Here is an 18210-nt window from a genome sequence, read left to right on the forward strand (position 1 = left end):
CAAAATATGCAAAATGCTAGCAATAGGCAAGTTGTCACTTAATATGCATTTTTTAAAAATCCAAAAGTCAGCTCAAGTTTTGAAACAGAAAACAGCTTCACCTTAGTTATAATATCTTTAAGATGCAGTGGGGGGGAAATGCCTTATGGTGCTTTCTCTGGGACGCAGTGATTCTTTCAATGGCTTCACTAACATTCCTCCTCCACAGATATACTTTGGCCAAAAAAAGGAAATACTACCCAACACTTCAGTAAAAAATATTACTCTTTCAACTGCATCAGACTAAACTAACGGAGTAGGGAGGCTGAGAGCATGCGGCCATGGGCTGGGGTAGCAAGATGGGAGCCCTGACCAGGGGTAGGGCATGTGGCAGCCCCTTCTCGGAAACAGGCAGGTGCACCAACTCCAGCGCCCACCAGGGTTGGGGCACCTCTGGGGTGGGCCTGGTTCTCTATAGCACACACATGGCTTCAACTGGGTATAAATAAGCATCAGTTGCCTTAAAAAGACTGGGTTAGATAAAGAACTAGTCCGAGCATTTCCCTACACTAGACCCCAAGTTCTGCCCTTACTAATACAGGCACCACTGTGGAAAAAAAAAGTACCAATGTTGAAAACCAGGAAAGAAAAACCCATCATGACTACTGGCTATGACTCAGCATATAAGTGTACAATGATTTTAAGTTTTAAACTGTATTTTAAAACAACTCCTATAAGTTACCTTGCAGTTGGGGGGACCTAGTTTATTAGAAGAGAAGCTCTCTAACAAAACCCGGATCAGGTACTTTTCATCATCCTTCACGGGAGATGACACAGTCATGTCTGCCATGTTTTGTATGGACTTGGAGAAGAGACCCTTGAGAGCTTCGTGGCTTTGCTAAGCAGAATAAGGAAAGTTCATTTGCTGAAAGGAAAAACTGTATTAAAAGCACTTAATTTGGGATCCCTGGGTGGCTCAGCGGTTGAGTGTCTGCCTTTGGCTCAGGGCATGATTCCACAGTCCCGGGATCGAGTCCCACATCGGGCTCCCTGCAGGGAGCCTGCTTCTCCCTCTGCCTGTGTCTCTGCCTCTGTGTGTGTGTGTGTCTCATGAATAAATAAATAAAACCTTAAAAAAATAAAAAAAAAAAAGCACTTAATTCCAAGCTAACCAAAGTATTTTAGGGGTATGATTAGTAGGTCACTAAGGTCAGGGAAAATTCTATCAAGCACGTACACCTTAAAATTCAAACAAAGGAAGACAGGACTCATTTAAGGTTCATCAGCCTTTACTACCTTTCAGTCAGAAAACTGACAAGGGTGAGAAACAGTTCTTAAAAAGAACTTCTACACACAAAACTTCTACTCCACACCAGAAACACTACCAGAATTCCAAAAAGGGTTTCTCACACATGGAAATACAAAGTCCAGCAGACTCTGTCACTGCCATTCTGTTGCTGGTTTCCCCTTTCCCGAATCCCAGCCCCCTTCAATGTCAGCAGAAATTACAGACGGAAAATAAATGGCCTTCAACATCTGACTCAAATGTGGCATCTCTGAAACTTTCAAAGAAAAACAGCTTCACAATTGATTTTGAAAGAAATAGTTGAAAGTCATTTTGAAATATCTGAAATACTTGAAACAAGTATTTTATTAATTGCTTTCATTAGGGAGCTAAATCCTTGAATCCAATACAGAAAAAAACAACTCCCCAGAGAACATTTCTACATCTAATTTTTATTCCAGGAAGAAAAAAATAACCTAATAGAAGGAAACTAACAAAAGTAACAGCCAGTCACCATAATTTAGTGTCAAAGAAACCTAGAAGACATTTAAAATGGTACCAGACACTACACCTAGCTATATTCATCCCTCAGTGAGAGGAAAACAGCACCCCGCTTCTCTGCTGCCTCCCCACATCAAACACCCCCCCCCCCATGCACACATGGCCACATGCGCTCCAACAAGGACAGATGAAGGTGCATACTTTGGACTCATAGGGCTCCTCGGCGAGCTCCGCGTAGCCTTCCTTGATGAGGATGTCTCTCACGTTGACAGTGTCCTGGACCCCTGCATACCGGTACACATCCACATGCAGGACACTGTGCACCACAGAGAAGACCCTGACGAGGAGAGCACAGCCACTCACCAGGGAGGCGAACCGCTGGCTGGCCCCACCGCTCCAGTGCTCACCACACACGAGAGACTTTGCAGAGGGGCGCATTTTGCAAATCTTAAATTCCAACGCCTACAGGACAGAAAAAGATGGCTGAACCAGCTTTATAAATGAGTAGAACACTCCAAATACTGCTGAAACGTGGCCCAGAACATGGATTTTCACCAATGTGCTCATAAAAAGCCTATTAAAAACAATTCTGGTCTATTAACAGATGAACGTATAAGGAAGACATGGTGTATATACACAGTGGAATATTACTCAGCCATCAGGAAGGATGTGATCTTGCCATTTGCAACAACATGGATGAAACTAGAGAATATTATGCTAAGTGAAATAAGTCTGAGAAAGACAAATACCTATTATTTCCCTTATTTGTGGAATCTAAAAAACAAAAGAACAAACAAAAAGCAGACAGACCCATAAATATGAACTACAAAGTGGTGGCTGCTGGGGGGGGGGGGTGCAAAATGGGTTAAGAGGCACCAAAAATATAGGCTTCCAGTTACGGGAGCAAACAAGTCACAGGCGTAGAGAGGACAGCATGAGAAATGTAGTCAGTGGTATTGTATTTGTATTGTATGGTGACCACTAGCAGCTATGCCTGTGTGAGCAGACCATAAGGTATATAGTTGTGGAATCACTATGCTGTACATCTGAAATGATCATATTTTGTGTCAACTATACTTCAACAGAAATAAGTAAATGATTATATACAGTAAAAAAAAAAAAAACTTGGGGGGGGGCGGTTCACAAACAAAGTGAGGATTTCATAGGTAAAGAAATCTGATGTTGCCTTTCAACCCAAAGAGAAGTCTGGAATGCCTCTGGATACACACAGGTACATCTAGCTCACCAAAGTTCTAGCTGTTTGCAACAAAACCAAAAACATCAGAAATAGTTTTCAAAATTAATTGAGTTAAACAGCTAACTTTTTTGCTAAGTGTGAAACCTTCCGTATATTTTAACTCCACAAATAATACTGACAAATCTATTGGAAAAAAGCAGATAAATTTGGCCTGTGTGACCAAGCAAGTCCCTTCCCACTCTCTGTGGGCTGAGGGTAGACCATGTGACCTCTAGATTCACACCATAGGAGCTTCTCTACCTTACCTGAAATGGGAGTTCAAGAAGTTGATAAGGAATCTCCATTAAAAGATCCAGGTCGACATGAGATCTATTGCCATAGTCCACGAAGAACACCTAGAGAATGGGCAAGAACACACTTTCATACAGGGTCAGACACTGAGCGCCACCTGGCCAGTGACCACACAAGGATCTACTCTAGCTCCAGAGTCCAGTAGTCTTATGACTGGAACTTAAATCCACAATCACTGAGGTACATAACTTTTTACAAGGCTACTTTTTGAACTGAAATGATTTTACATTTAATTTCCACTTAAAATTAGAATAGGCTTTCTATAAACTGCTACAAGTTTGTCTCATTTCCTTTTTAGTGATTAGTTATAGAAAAACATACCTCAGCAGAATTTCCAGAAACATAAAGGATTTGAGCTCTAAAGTAGCTTTCTTTATCAAAATCAGCAAAAGGAGCCAGACAGACCAAGTCTGGATGTGGGTGGACAGGCAAGGGTACTAATTTCAGTTGGTTTATTTCAGCAGTAAGCTTTTTCAGAATCTCAGAGTTTTTTTCATCAATCCTATATCCCCAAAAGTGTCCCACCTCAACAACCTGAAAAAGGAAAAAGAGCAAAGACTAAATTTTAAAATGATTTCTATAAAAAGGTTCTCATAAGTTCACACTGCAGGGCCAACATTCAATACTATACTTCCTAAACTGGATCCCTGGACCTTGAGTAATTCTCTAGGCTTTTAACAGGTGCTTACAAACAAGGCGGTTCCCTGGCCATGAGGAAACGTGTGTCCCAGAGCCCTCTCTTGGTTAGCTCACTAACACCTGAAAGGCTCTAGAGGGCACAGAAGACCAGGACTGTTTCCCCATGATGGGCCCAGAGTCCTTAAGCCCAGCCCACAGAGTGCAGGCAGCTCAAGGGTAGCAAGGGCAGGTGTGGTGTGAACAGACAGCCCCTGGAAGAGCAGTGACAAACGGGAGGAGGAGTAGGTGTTCCATGGAAAAGGGCCTCATGGAGCATATCCCACTCATCCTGCCAGGCCACTCCATGGACCCACAATGGCTGCAGCTTCTCAGTCAGCCTGGAGCCTAGATGTCTGTGTGAAGTCTCCTGGTGAGTGCAGTCACAGATCTACCAGGAAGCAGGTATGTATTTCCACTGAAATTTTATTTGAAGTAAAAACCACACCTTACACAGTATTGATGCTGATGCCAACTTTGTTGACATAAACTGAATTACACAGCCATGTACCACTAATGCCAATTAACATGTTCACATGTATCATGTTCCTGAAATTACTGTTATAGCATTTTAAAAGGTACCTAGTCTTTTTAAAATTACACTTTGATTCCAGAAGTTCTGTTTCATTGTTTACAGCCACATTTCAATTCAACATAACAGTAATTCAAGCCCATGTTGCTAGATCACTAAGTGTATAGGCTGTGTTACCTGTGTGTACATGTACTATTTCACATTTATAGCATGACAATTCTAGGCTAAGACGACAGAAAAGGGGACGCCTGGGTGGCTCAGCCGTTAAGTGTCTGCCTTCAGCTCAGGGTGTGATATTGGGGTCCCAGGATTGAGTCTCACATCGGGCTCCCTGCATGGAGCCTGCTTCTCTCTCTGCCTGTGTCTCTGCCTCTCTCTGTGGCTCTCATGAATTAAAAAAAAAAAAGAAAAGCGCTAATGATTCAACCGCACCATCTTACCTCTGTGACATCAACTGTTAGGAGGAGATCTGTAATTGTCTGAGATGGGTCTAATGTGTTAAATGAGACTTGCATAGGATCTACTGTCTGCTTCTGGAAGTCCACATTCACCCTACATAACGTGATTTAAAATAAGTAAATATATGTCAGATATTACAGAGAAAACATGTTTATATATGTGAAGTTACTGCCCCAACTATTCTACTGCTTATACAAAAAAAAAAAATTTCTGACAGGATGAGCACGGGGTGTTATTCTATATGTTGGCAAATTGAACACCAATAAAAAATAAATTTATAAAAAAATTTCAATAAAATGCCAAACCCAGAGATGACTAATTTGATTTCATCTCAAATTGGAGTTTCCAATGGCTTCCTGAATGCCCTAGAGGGCTGTGCACCCCAATAGTTACACACTACCCTTGAAAAATATATTCTAAAGGTCAAGACTCTTACAGAAAACTTACTTTTAAGGATATACATTCTAAATCTAAGACCTGCAATGTATCCTAATTTCTGGTTTTAGAGAGGAGTGACCTTGACCTTTCCTAAGTACCAGAATCCATGCCTGATTCAATTCTGTTACAAACACATACATGATTTTCTAATAAACCAAGGACCTATCCCTTCATCTCTTAGAATGGTAAGATAGTAAATGCTGAAGTTTGAGAATATGAAATATAAATTTGACAAAAATAAAATGTCCCTTTCCTAATAGGTTTTTATTTCTAAGATGAAGAGGAAGAATCATACAAGAGATCCTGACCCAACTCTCTCCCCAACTTTTTTTTTTTAAGATTGTGTTTATTTATTCATGAGAGGCACAGAGAGACAGAGAGGCAGAGACACAGGCAGAGGGAGAAGCAGACTCTATGCAGGGAGCCTGACGTGGGACTCGATCCTGGGACTCCAGGATCACGCCCTGGGCCGAAGGCAGGTGCTAAACTGCTGAGCCACCCAGGGATCCCTTTCCCCAACTTTCAAACCCATTTATGACTAAAAGTGACTCAGGCAAAGTTCCCAGAAAAGATCTCCCATGGGTTACAGATCCCCAAAGTCTCAGAATTCAAAAACTCCCCCCCCAACCCCCGCAGGATGATACTTGATGGGACAGATCTCCCTTTCTCAACAATTCCCCAAATTCCTGTCCAATTCCTCACAGAATTAAAAAGATCACATATAAGAAATGATGATTGAGAATTCCTACACACAGTACTCAGAGAGTGTGACCCAAAGGCAAAGGCATCTGTTACAAATCCTGAAGGGTGATTTAATCTGGTCCAAGAAAAGAAAACCCACACACAAAAAAAAAAAAAAGAAAAAGAAAAAAAAAGAAAACCCACACACCCAATAGCAGCTGCCAAGTGGTGAATGTCACTACTCAGCCCTCCTGTTCCTCAGCAAGGAAGGGGCAGCTGTGCTGACCAGCACCCAGGCACTCCCACCTGCATCTCTGTTTTGTCCCACTGTCTGCTCTGCTGAGAACAGAGAATACTCTACTATGCTTAAACGGAGGAAATGAGGAACTCTAAGATTGAAGAAAGTTAACTAATATTATGTCCAATCCCTACTATTTAAACTGAGAATTACATGATTCCACTCAATCTTCTCAACAACCTTGTAAAATACCATATCTATTAAACAGACACAATAGAAAAGAAGATTTTGTAATGGGCAAAAGACCTGATACAGATTTCTCTGAAGAAGATACACAAAAGGCCAATGAGTACATGAAAAGATGTTCAACATCCCTAGTCATCAGAGAACTGCAAATAAGAACCACAGCAAGGTAATAGCTCATGCCTGTCAGAGTGGTCATCACCAAAAACACAAATGTTGAGGTGGATGTAGAAGAAAAGGAAACCCCTGTGTGCTGGTGGGATTGTAAACTGGTACAGCCACTATGGAACACAGTATGGATGACCCCCCCAAAAAATCAAAAAGAGAACCACCATATGACGCAGCAATTCCACAAAAACACTACCTCAAAAAGTATCTGCATCCCTGTGTTCAGAGCAGCATATGTACTAGAGCCCAGACATGGAAACAACTTAAGTGTCCATCACTGGATGAATGCATAAAGAAGTTGTGGTATATATACCCAGTGGAATATTCAGCCATAAAAAAACACGGAAATCCTACCACGGACAGATCTCAAAGGCATTATGCTAAGTGAAATAAGTCAGAAAGAGAAAGACAAATACTGTACAGTCTCACTCACATGCAGAATCTATTAAAAAAAAAAAACTCATAGAAAAAGAGATCAGACTTGTTATTACCAGAGGCGTAGGGTAGGGGAATAAGGATGAGGCATTGGAGGAAGATGGTCAAAAGATACAAATTTCTGGGACGCCTGGGTGGCTCAGTGGTTGAGCATCTGCCTTTGACTCAGGTTGTGATCCTCGGGTCCTGGGATCAAGTCCTGCATTGGGCTCCGCACAGGGACCCTGCTGCTCCCTCTGCCTATGTCTCTGCCTCTCTCTGTGTGCCTCTCATGAATAAATAAATAAAATCTTTAAAAAAAACCCACAAACTTCCAGTTCTACGGTAAATAAGTACTTGGGATGGAGCATGCAACATAGTCCCTACCACTACCACTATACAATAAGGCATACAGGAAAATGGTTAGAACAACGGATCCTAAGAGTCCTCATCAAAAGAAGAAATTTTTGTTCTTTACTTTTTATTGTATCTCTATGAGAAGAATGATGTTAGCTGAATGTACTGTGGTAGTCCTTTCACAGCACAGGAAAATCAAACCGTCAGGCTGAACGCCTTAGACTTACACAGTGATGTATGGCAATTATTTTGCAATAAAACTAGAAAAAAGACATGAATTAAAGCGCTGAGGTTCAGAGAGATCAAGTGACGTATGCAAATACAGCCAGGAGATGAGGAAACCAGGACTCTGGCTGCAAAGCCAGTGCTGCTAGTGTGAGCTTAAGCAAGGTTCATTTAAATGCAGTCTCTGAAACTGTAAAAGCAGGTGGACAGAGTCCTAACGGACCGCCTCCTGAAAATACCTGGTGCTCCTAAGCTTTGAGACAGCCCCTCCTTGCACCTTCCCTTCAATCTCCTCTGCAGAGTGGACATTCAGTTCAAGGGAGACTTTCAGCTGAGACATCTTAATTGCCATATACACTGCTGGGAGAGTTTTGAACCTCTCCGTTGGATTCCGTGAAAATTCCACAAAGGCTCTGCTCCACAAATATAAGGAAAAAATTAGTCTATAGGCATCTGAAAAAAAGAACTAAGTGCATATTAATTTCTGTCAAGATTAGATAGAAATTTTTAGTTCCACCTCCCCTTGAAACATCAGTAACTCTTCATTCTATAATTAACCAAGAAGTGTTTACTTAAATGAATATTATTCACTTAAGAGAAGTAAAAATCCCAATGATGTACCATTAAAGTAAGACCAGGTATCAACCGTATATATTACGTAGATAATGCAGAGCAAACACCAAGCACAGACGAAATTTTTAGCTACTAAATCTTAATTCTCAAAATGAACACAGAATGACTTCTTAAGTTTTGGGTTTTTTTTTTTCTATTTTACCATAAAATAAAACACAGATAAGAGAAAAATCACACAATGAGTAGGTCAGGGATCTCCCTCCACAAACACTATCCATATTTACCACCTAGTCACGCTAATGAACATCCCACACTACCAGCCCCTCTCCCATCTCTGGGTGCTCCTCCATCCCAGTCTCTGGGGGATGAGAACCAAGCATGCACTAAGGGTGTCTGCTGAGCATTTCTTGATATCAAGAAATAAAGCTTCAAGTTCACATTTGCTTGTACATGAATACCCCTGGGTCAACACATACTCATGCATACAGACCTATAACCCCTACAAATACCGTCATGGAAAGGTGTAACTGAGCCCTGGAAAGGACGCAGCCAGTGAAGAGCATCAAGCAGAAAGGAGAGTTAGTCCCTAACTCGGCCGGCCTATTCAGTGTGCATCCCTGTGCCAAGCCCCTCTGTGGCCTGAATTTGCTGTCCTTCGACAGCTGGCTCTCCTCTACCCTCCAGCCTCCTCACCTGCCTCCTGGTGGACTCACTGCTGAGCACGCACAGCCTCTCCCTCCCCTACAGCCTATGCCAATTCGCTCACCCCTTGTCCTGTCACCCTTCCCTAGAGGGCTCCTAAGTCCCTCCTCAGAAGCAGTTTCTTTCACACTTGAGATCACACTTCTATGATGCTCATCTTGCAGTGGGATTCTGAACTCCCACTTGTGGGACCCTGACCCACCCCTCTCCCGCCAGGATCCGCTCCTCACAGCCCTTCTTTGGTCAATGGTGTTTGAAAGACCTGCCCTCCTGGCCCCCCCTTTTCTTTGTCCTATACATGCAATCAACAGCCAAACCCAAGAGAGCTTCTGTCTCACGTGTTGTCTTTGTTTCAAACGTTACCTCTAGTTTAGGTAACTACAAAGACCCCTCTCTCACCATTCCCTGACCAAAGCCTACAAAACACTGCAGCTCAGAACAGTCAGGAGTCTCTGACATGCCCATCTACTCATGTTCATACTGGTCAGGCAGCCACAAAGGACCATCCAGAGCACCGCACCTGGCCTCCTGGCACACGCAAATCTGACACAAAGTCAGCTGCTGGCAAAGCGGCCTCCAGCTGTGCCTCACACACACCCCACAGTCTCCAAAATCCCATCTGGGCTTACACTGGGCTCCTACTGGAGCAGCAGCCCCAACCTGCCCCACCAGCCAGCTCCACCGCCCACCTCAAACTCCTCCCTCAGGAAGTCCCAAGTGAACATTACTGCTCCTAAGGCCCAGAAAGAAGGTCTTCTGACCACCTGGGCTTCTCCCATGACATTTCACAACAGGCGAATGTCTACAGAACCCCACAAAGAGGATGAAAGCTTCATAAGAGGGGAAACCGTGTGCCTATGTACTTACTACCTGTGCTCAGATGCCCTTCACACCCGACACGGGTTCCTCACTAAACTAGACCCTGCGTGATCCCAGAAGGAATATGGCTTTTTACCCTTTCAAATAGCGATTCATGTCATCCTCTGCCTTTAAACACTTGATACATAAGAACTGCCTATAAACAGAAGAAAATACATACTTCTCCAAGTAACTGATATGACATTGCTATGTGACTAAAAAGCCAGAAATACAAGAAATCATGTAGGATTAAAATACCTTTTTTTTTTTAAAGACTTTTTTTTTTCTTTATTTATTTATGATAGTCACACAGAGAGAGAGAGAGAGAGAGGCAGAGACACAGACAGAGAGAGAGAGGCAGGCTCCATGCACTGGGAGCTCGACGTGGGATTCGATCCCAGGTCTCCAGGATCGCGCCCTGGGCCAAAGGCAGGCGCCAAACCACTGCACCACCCAGGAATCCCGGATTAAAATACCTTTAAAGAAAAGCTCAGACACAAAGAATATGAAACACACAGAATCCAACCCAGTGATAAAGACTAGTGAGAGCCCAGACTGTAGGCCACTCAACCCATCAAAGAAAGCCCACCCATAACTGGAACCTCAGTCAAGGCAAATGGACTTCCAGTATTCAAGAAAGAGAGCTTCACTGTGTGATGCCAGTTTTAAAGAAGTGATTTTGTAAATGTGATTAAGAATTTTAGTGTAATTTGTATTAGAATATTTAAAAAGGCTCAAGATGTTATAAGTTTAATTAATAAAATCTGTAATGGTTGTTAAAAGAACTCAGACTTCGTTGGGGTTATGAATTTGTCATGTGAGGTATTTACATGCTTACAGAGAAAATCAATGTTAATCATAGGACTAGAACTTGAAATGTTTAAGGGAATTAATCCAAATTGAAAAGGAACTAAATATGCTCAACATGGGTTACTGGACATCAGTCAAAGAAACAGTAGAAGTATTTCTTGTTCACTAGATTTACAAAGTTTTATAAATGAAATACAATTTACAAAACACCAGAAAAAATTTCTAATTTTAAAACTAAAAATCAACTTAAAACTGTGAATAGTCTTTTCTGCATATTAACAGTCCCCCTTGGAAATAAAAAACTCAAAATGATACTTCAAAAACACACCTTATCTCATTTTCTATATCTGCAACTAAAATAAGGTAAAATGTAACTGAGTTTTTACAGTATTTGTCTTTCAAAAATATTTGGAACATTTATGTTCTAAATAATTACAAATAATTACAAGCAGATAAACCATACTCTGGGGCATCTTTGTGGCCTACAAAGTGACATATCACTAGGGACACCCGTGAAAAACCATGGACTGGCACACACTCCAAGCACCTGTCACAACACTGCACGGCACAGAGCTTTCTTGGTATCAGACCACCAACCTCCCAGCTTAGCTCCTATAGGAGCTCACTTGGTTGAAAAAGATAAATCACTACTAACAAGATAAACCAAAGCTGCATTCCAAGGCAATGTGAAGCAGCCCAAATAGACACCCATTTCCATATGCACTCAGTTGTAAGAATTTAGTTCCTGCAAATACCAAACACACTATGGCTCTTTCGTAACTGCAGTTAATTACAGAAATACACAACTTACTTTGCACCATCAAATACAATGGATTTGACTTGACCACACTGTCGAAAGAGAGACTGTAGTTGTTTATAGTAGAGAAATCCATAGGGAGGAATGTGTTTCAACTGTAACACATAATGCAGTACTCATCAGAGCAGACGTCAAAGTTAACGGAACAGTAATAATATTCATAAGCTAAAGCTATTATTTTAGTTCACAGATACATAATTCACTACTTTAACCATAAAGTGTAGGTTCTATAGATAGATATGTTTCATGAATAATGACTTTTACATTATAACTAAATTTTAATAATAAATATACATTACATATAAGATAATTCTTTGTTAAAATAATCCAAAGTCTTAACACAGAAGTACTTTTTCTGTTTATGTTTTATTTTGCCTTAAAATAAGCTGACTAAATCCATCTCTTTAGAAGACTCTTCCTATGTAAGGAATAATGGGAACTAGAGGGGAGCTAGCACTGGTTAGGGCAGGGGGCATTTCCCCCACCACAGCCACAAGTAAAGCACACTGAGCTGCAGAAGAGCTTTTCCAGCCCTGGGAGCTCACTTTCTCCCTTCTGTTCTGGTGACTCACATTCTAGGCTCTGGCTCTGGCAGGAAACGAGGGACCCCAGCCCTGGCCCCGGCACCCAGGTCCTACATGTCTCAGGACCCAGTCCAGCCCCACGAAAGGCGGTAGGGGAGAGTGCCGGGGCTCCAAGGTGTCTCATCAAGTCTCCTAAGGGAAGGTATGGGGCCGCCATAGGACTCAACCACCCCATGAAGTAAGGCTGATGGTAAATCCCAACCTCAAGGGGTCAGCGGGAGGCTCAGAGAAGCATGAACATGAAGTATGTAACAAGGGGCTTCTCGGGTAAGTGGTCAATGCTAGCTATCATCTGGTTTTTATAACACACACACACACACACAAGTTGTGGCCCCGAGACAGCATGGAAAACAGACTGTCTCATGGATGGAAGAAGCAAGCACAGCTCCGCATCTGAGGACAATCCCGTAGGATCCTTCTCCAAGTACACAAGAGACGAGAGAACACCATGAAGGGATTCAAGGAAGCCAATCAAAAGAGCCTGGTCCACCCTGAAAATCCACAGGAGCAGAGTCCCCAGAAGTGAGAAAAAGCTAATGATTGCCTTTTACATTAAAACCCCTTCCCTAAATATGAAGTGCGTCTCAGCCGCCTGTCTCCAGCCTGAGCATCAGCAACTTCTAGGCTCCTCAAAGGCCTCCACAACACTCTAGTAATCTGTGACCCTTCCTGCCCTGTGTGCCCTATCGCTTCAGTAACTGATGACAACGAGAATAGCTGGCATGATTGAGAGCTTACTGTTTGCCAGCAAGTCTGCCAAGTGCTTTACATCCCTCATCATCAGAGAGACTGATAATGGAACTGAGTAGTCCAATAAAAGTCCAGTTCCTACATGCTGTACTCCAGTTGTGCATCCTGAGTGACCATGTGCTCAAGCGGAAGCAAACAGTCCACACATGCAACCCAATGGTCTGTGCCTATGGCTGATCATCAGACTCACTAAAAACACGTTCTTTCAATGCTTATTTTAGGCCATTCCTTCTAGCTAAGATTCTGTGGCATGGGGCCCTCAAATACGAATTTAAAAATAAACACTCTCTAGGTGATTCCATTAGACACTCAGGTCTGGATCACAGTTTAAATCCCACTAACATTTTTACTTTGTGTGAAATGAAGTTGTTAACTAAGTATTCTTAAACTTATGGAGAAGTATCTTAAACTCTTCAAAGAGGCACATGATCAGTCAACATTAGCTATAAATTTTTAATTTCTCAGGGCTTTCTTTCAAGGCCAGGTCTGCAAAAAAAGGAAAGAAGACTGCTGAGCAATTAGATGTACTTGAAAAGGTCACACATAATATTCACTGGAGGGGGGGGGGGTGAAATATACCAGGTCTTTGTAAAAAAGGGAACTGGAAGAACATAATGATCTGTAGTAACTACTACAGAAATGGAGGTCCTACCACGATGGTTGTCTTTGGGTCTTTGCCAGCCAGCTCTCTCACCGCCATCTCCTCATCAGGCTGTCCGAAAGTGAAGTAATTTGGGTAAAAAGCACCTGCCAATACCACCTGGAAGAGAATTGTATTTTCATAAACTAGCAACATTATCATCTGTCTCACCAATACGTTAATCTCTTCCCAAAATTATGTAGCAAACATCTGTAAGGTAAAAGATGAATTTATATAAAAATACTAAACCTTCTACCAATCAAGCAAAAAAATCACAATTCTGATATTTCACGGTCTCTAACAGAAGCACTCCAGACATGCTCCTTCTTCAAAAGAGCTGGAGCCTATCTCAAAAGATTTAGCAAGCAGTGGTGAGCTGAATGAGGGCATGAATGACTGTACACACTTTCCCATCTGCTGCCTAACATACTCACCTCTACTGGCCAGGCACCTCTCTAGACCCCAAGAAGCACATCCAATAAGCATTTCTAAAAAGCACTCTGCAAAGAGTCCCTTCAATCAATCAAAATACACCATTTGAAACATATATTCGTGGAAGACTCCCCAGCCTCAAAGCAATATGACATCCAGAAAAACAATGTTTTCCAACATGACTCTGTTCACTGAAATTACCTACAACCCAATTCTACATGCTGATGTACACAGATGTAGTCCTTCTCTAAACCCCCAAAGTAGAAGCATTAGCCCCTTTCTAGAATATGTTTCCCTCTGCACAATCCCTGAAAGGTCCCACCCAACAAGCTAGCCTGATCAGGGCCTCTGAAGTTGGTATTTCAATTGCAAGGGAATAGCTACGTGTTGAATAATAGTAAGAATGTTTTTAGTTTCTTAAAAGCAAGAACCCAAGGACTTCTCTTGAAGTAGTAAAAACAGTAGTTGGGTGCTACAGAAACATTCCTCTGAAAGTTAGGTGTGGGGCTGGATGACCAACTTAACTCCATGATGTGGAAAACCTGAACTATGCAAGACAAGGTCTCTCCTACCCCCAGAGCAGTATGAATATCATGGGCCTAAAATAAAATCTCCTGAAGCATGATTTGTACCAGAAAGAAGGCATAAGCACTTTCTCAACCACACCACCTAGTAAGAAAAAAGGATAAGAAGAGATGTCCAGGAAACCCCAGCACACCTGCAGGATGAACCGCTGCTTATATATATACTCCTGGTCCATGACAGGCCGCCGAGAATCAACATACATGTTGAACTGGGAGATCCTATTCTTCAGTTCTTCATATAATTCAGCCACCTAAGAAAAACACATTGAAATATGATGTCTCAAAGTACCTATGCTACTCAGAATAGTGAACACACTGGAAAATAAGTGCATGATGGGGAAAGCATTCATACATCTACAGGATCAAACATCACATTTATTAAGAATCATCTTATTAAAGATGAATAAGAAATGGAAAGGATGTTCAATGTAACACTAACAAAATAATAAGACACAAAACCTTACAGATTTCATGATATGCATCTATAAGTGCCAAGTGTGCACAGGTGCCTGTACGTGCGTGCAAGCACACACACACATGCACTACAAACGTGTACTCACAATGCCCTCTGGGGATCTAAGAGCAAGTAACCAGAACCATATCCTCTGCCTTAAGTCCTTTACACACCTCAAACCTCCGCATGAATGTGTACTGCTTCTGTGATTAAAAACAACCTGAGAACAGGGGCTCCTGGGTGGCTCAGTTGATTAAGTGTCTAACTCTTGATTTTAGCTCAGGTCATGATCTCAGGGTCATGAGATTGAGCCCGTGTCAGGCTCTGCACTGAGTGTGGAGTCTGCTTGAGATTCTTCCTCTCTCTCAGCCCCTCCCTGCCTCAAATAAATAAATAAATAAATAAATAATAAATAAATAAATAAATAAATAAATCCTAAAAACAAAAACAAGCTGAGAAGAAACTGAGGGTTGATGGAGGGACATGGATGGTAGACAGGTATGGAGGGCATTTGCTCGGATGAGCACCAGGTGTTGTAAGTGACGAATCACTAAATTCTATACCTGAAACCAATACTATACTATATGTTAACCATCTAGAATTTGAATAAAAAACAAAAACAAAAACAAGCTGACCAATGGTTCAACATCTGCTCTGATCAAATCACCCAGATGCAATAAAACCACCTGACACAAAACATCAAACTTCAAAGTGCATACATGAGAATACACAACCCCACATACCTAGAAGTGGTTCATGAATTATTTTACCACAAAATTATCTCAATAAACTAAAGAAGTTTAAAAAAAAAGCATACAAACCACAGGTGTGAATGTTAACTGGAAAAAAACTGAAAAGAACTAGAAAGACAGAAAAACTTAAAAGCCATGACCTGTAAGGTGGAAAAGCCTGGAACATGAGAGGAAGGACCAAGCCCATAAACCACATGTCAGCCTATATACTTCTGTGTTCTGGAAAGTTTTCTTAAGGCTGTGGTCACATAGGACTTCTCTAGTTAAAAATCAGCCTAAGAGTATGCAAGTCACTTTTTCTGACCAAAATACAATAAAATCTGAAATGAACCACAAAACAATATATCAAAAATATTTTTTTAAAGATTTTATTTATTATTTATTCATGAGAGACACAGAGAGAGAGGCAGAGACACAGGCAGAGGGAAAAGCAGGCTCCATGCAGGGAGCCTGATGTGGGACTCGATCCTGGGACTCCAGGATCATGCCCAGAGCTGAAGGCAGACAATTAACTGCTGACCCACCTAGGCGTCCCCTTTTCTGTCTTAACCTAGAATTGTCATGCTATAGATGTGAAATAGTACTTGTACACACACACACACACACACACACACACACACACACACACCACAGCCTATACACTTAGTGATCTAGCAACATGGGCTTGAATTACTGTTATGTTAAATTGAAATGTAGCTGTACACAAAATGAAACACAACTCTTCTGGAATCAAAGTGTAATTTTTAAAAGACTAGGTACTGTTTAAAATGCTATAACAGTAATTTCAGGGTCCCTCAAAAGTATTTCTAAGTGGAAATTCAAATACCATTCTTAAAAACTCTTCAGTCAAGGAGGAATCTGACACTAAAAAAAGTTAGAGAAAGGAATAATGACAACCCCTACTTATCAAAAATCAAAGGGATGGGACTGAACTGTGCAAACAAGAAAATACACAGCTTTAAATACTTTTTAACTTGAAAAACCAGAAGTATTAATGGATTAAATACTCATATCAGAAAGACTAAAATAGTAAATCAAGAGACAAAGAACTAATAGAAAAAAGATTTTTACTTTTTACTTCAATTAAAATTGATTTTTTTAAAAAAGATTTTATTTTTATTTATTTATTCATGAGAGACACACACACAGAGAGAGAGAGGCAGAGACATAGGCAGAGGGAGAAGCAGGCTCCATGCAGGGAGCCCGACGTGGGATTCAATCCCGGGACTCCAGGATCACGCCCTGAGCCTAAGGCAGGCGCTAACTGCTGAGCCACACAGAGACCCCTCCTAAAATTGATTTTTAAAATTTAAAAAAAAAAAAGGGGGGGGGGAATCCCTGCGTGGCCCAGTGGTTTAGTGCCTGTCTTTGGCCCAGGGCGTGATCCTGGAGTCCCAGAATCGAGTCCCACGTCGGGCTCCCTGCATGGAGCCTGCTTCTCCCTCTGCCTGTGTCTCTGCCTCTCTCTCTCTATCATAAATAAATAAATAAAAATCTTTTTAAAAAATTAAATTTTAAAAAAACCTCTAACTTTACACTTCCCCTAAAAAACCTACACAATAAGACGGACAAACCAAGCCAAGAGTAAGTCCTCTGAAACTAAACCAGGCTAAGCATGTGCAAACTGAGCAGTGAAGGGTTAACTCACAGCAGGCCTTGAGATATCCACACCCTGCTCATTCCAAAGCCTGTTTGGTTCCTGGGACAAAGCCTCTCAGCCCTTGGAACACCCTGCCTCAATAGTGTCCTGTTTGCCTGAGGCATTGGGGCTGACTAGTAGTTCCAGGAGCAACAGGATTTATGGTGGAGGCACTGTTGCCATGTAGTACCCGTGTGACCTCTGGAGAAGACAGCAACTAAGTAACTAGGGTCAGCTATGTGGGCGCCCTAGGCCTACATAACCACCCTCACATAAAATCCTGGACACTGAGGTCCAAGTGAGCCTCTCCGGTTGGTAACACTTCACAGGTGCTAACTCCCATGGCTGTTGGCAGAGCTGGCCATGCCCACAAGCCTGCAGGGGAGACAATGGGTCCTTGCATATTGGTGTTATCTGGACTTCTCCCCATGTGCCTTTCGCCTGTGCTAGTCTGAACCTGTACCCTTTGTTATAATAAACTGTAACCATGAGTAGAATAGCTTTTCTGAGATCTGTGAGTCCTTCTATCAAATCACTGGGCCTGAGGATAGCCTGTGAACACAAATATCTAATCAAGAATCAGAGAGGACAAAATACACGATATTCAGAATGAAGAAACGATGTTATCCCTCTTGAAATTATAATAGTAAATAAAATGGATTAAATACATATAATCATATATACAGCTGTAGAGATGTACTGCATATTATACTTAAACATAAATATTCATGAATCACAGAATACAAAAACTGTATCATAAATATGCAACGTGTACACAGACCCACCCCCCCATCCCCACCCCGGAGTCAGAGCACTCCTGACAACACTGCATACCATAGGCACTTCACACACCTGGACACACGATCTTTAT

At 41.8% G+C, this 18210-nt stretch overlaps 1 protein-coding gene across 1 annotated transcript in view; it reads right to left on the minus strand.

Annotated features, from left to right (window-relative positions):
* The window catches only part of TDRD9 (tudor domain containing 9), a 109078-nt gene that overhangs the window by 22312 nt on the left and 68556 nt on the right, over positions 1–18210 (minus strand). The window contains exons 22-30 of the mRNA XM_041759113.1: positions 14629–14745; positions 13491–13598; positions 11499–11599; positions 7984–8157; positions 4962–5073; positions 3636–3848; positions 3269–3358; positions 1967–2227; positions 722–877 (exon numbers count right to left, since the gene is read on the minus strand). Coding sequence (XP_041615047.1) covers positions 722–877; positions 1967–2227; positions 3269–3358; positions 3636–3848; positions 4962–5073; positions 7984–8157; positions 11499–11599; positions 13491–13598; positions 14629–14745 — 1332 coding nt within the window. The remainder of the gene's footprint in view (positions 1–721; positions 878–1966; positions 2228–3268; positions 3359–3635; positions 3849–4961; positions 5074–7983; positions 8158–11498; positions 11600–13490; positions 13599–14628; positions 14746–18210) is intronic.

This window comes from Vulpes lagopus, chromosome 6, assembly GCF_018345385.1.
Source record: "Vulpes lagopus strain Blue_001 chromosome 6, ASM1834538v1, whole genome shotgun sequence".
In the NCBI taxonomy this organism is placed as follows: Eukaryota; Metazoa; Chordata; class Mammalia; order Carnivora; family Canidae; genus Vulpes; species Vulpes lagopus.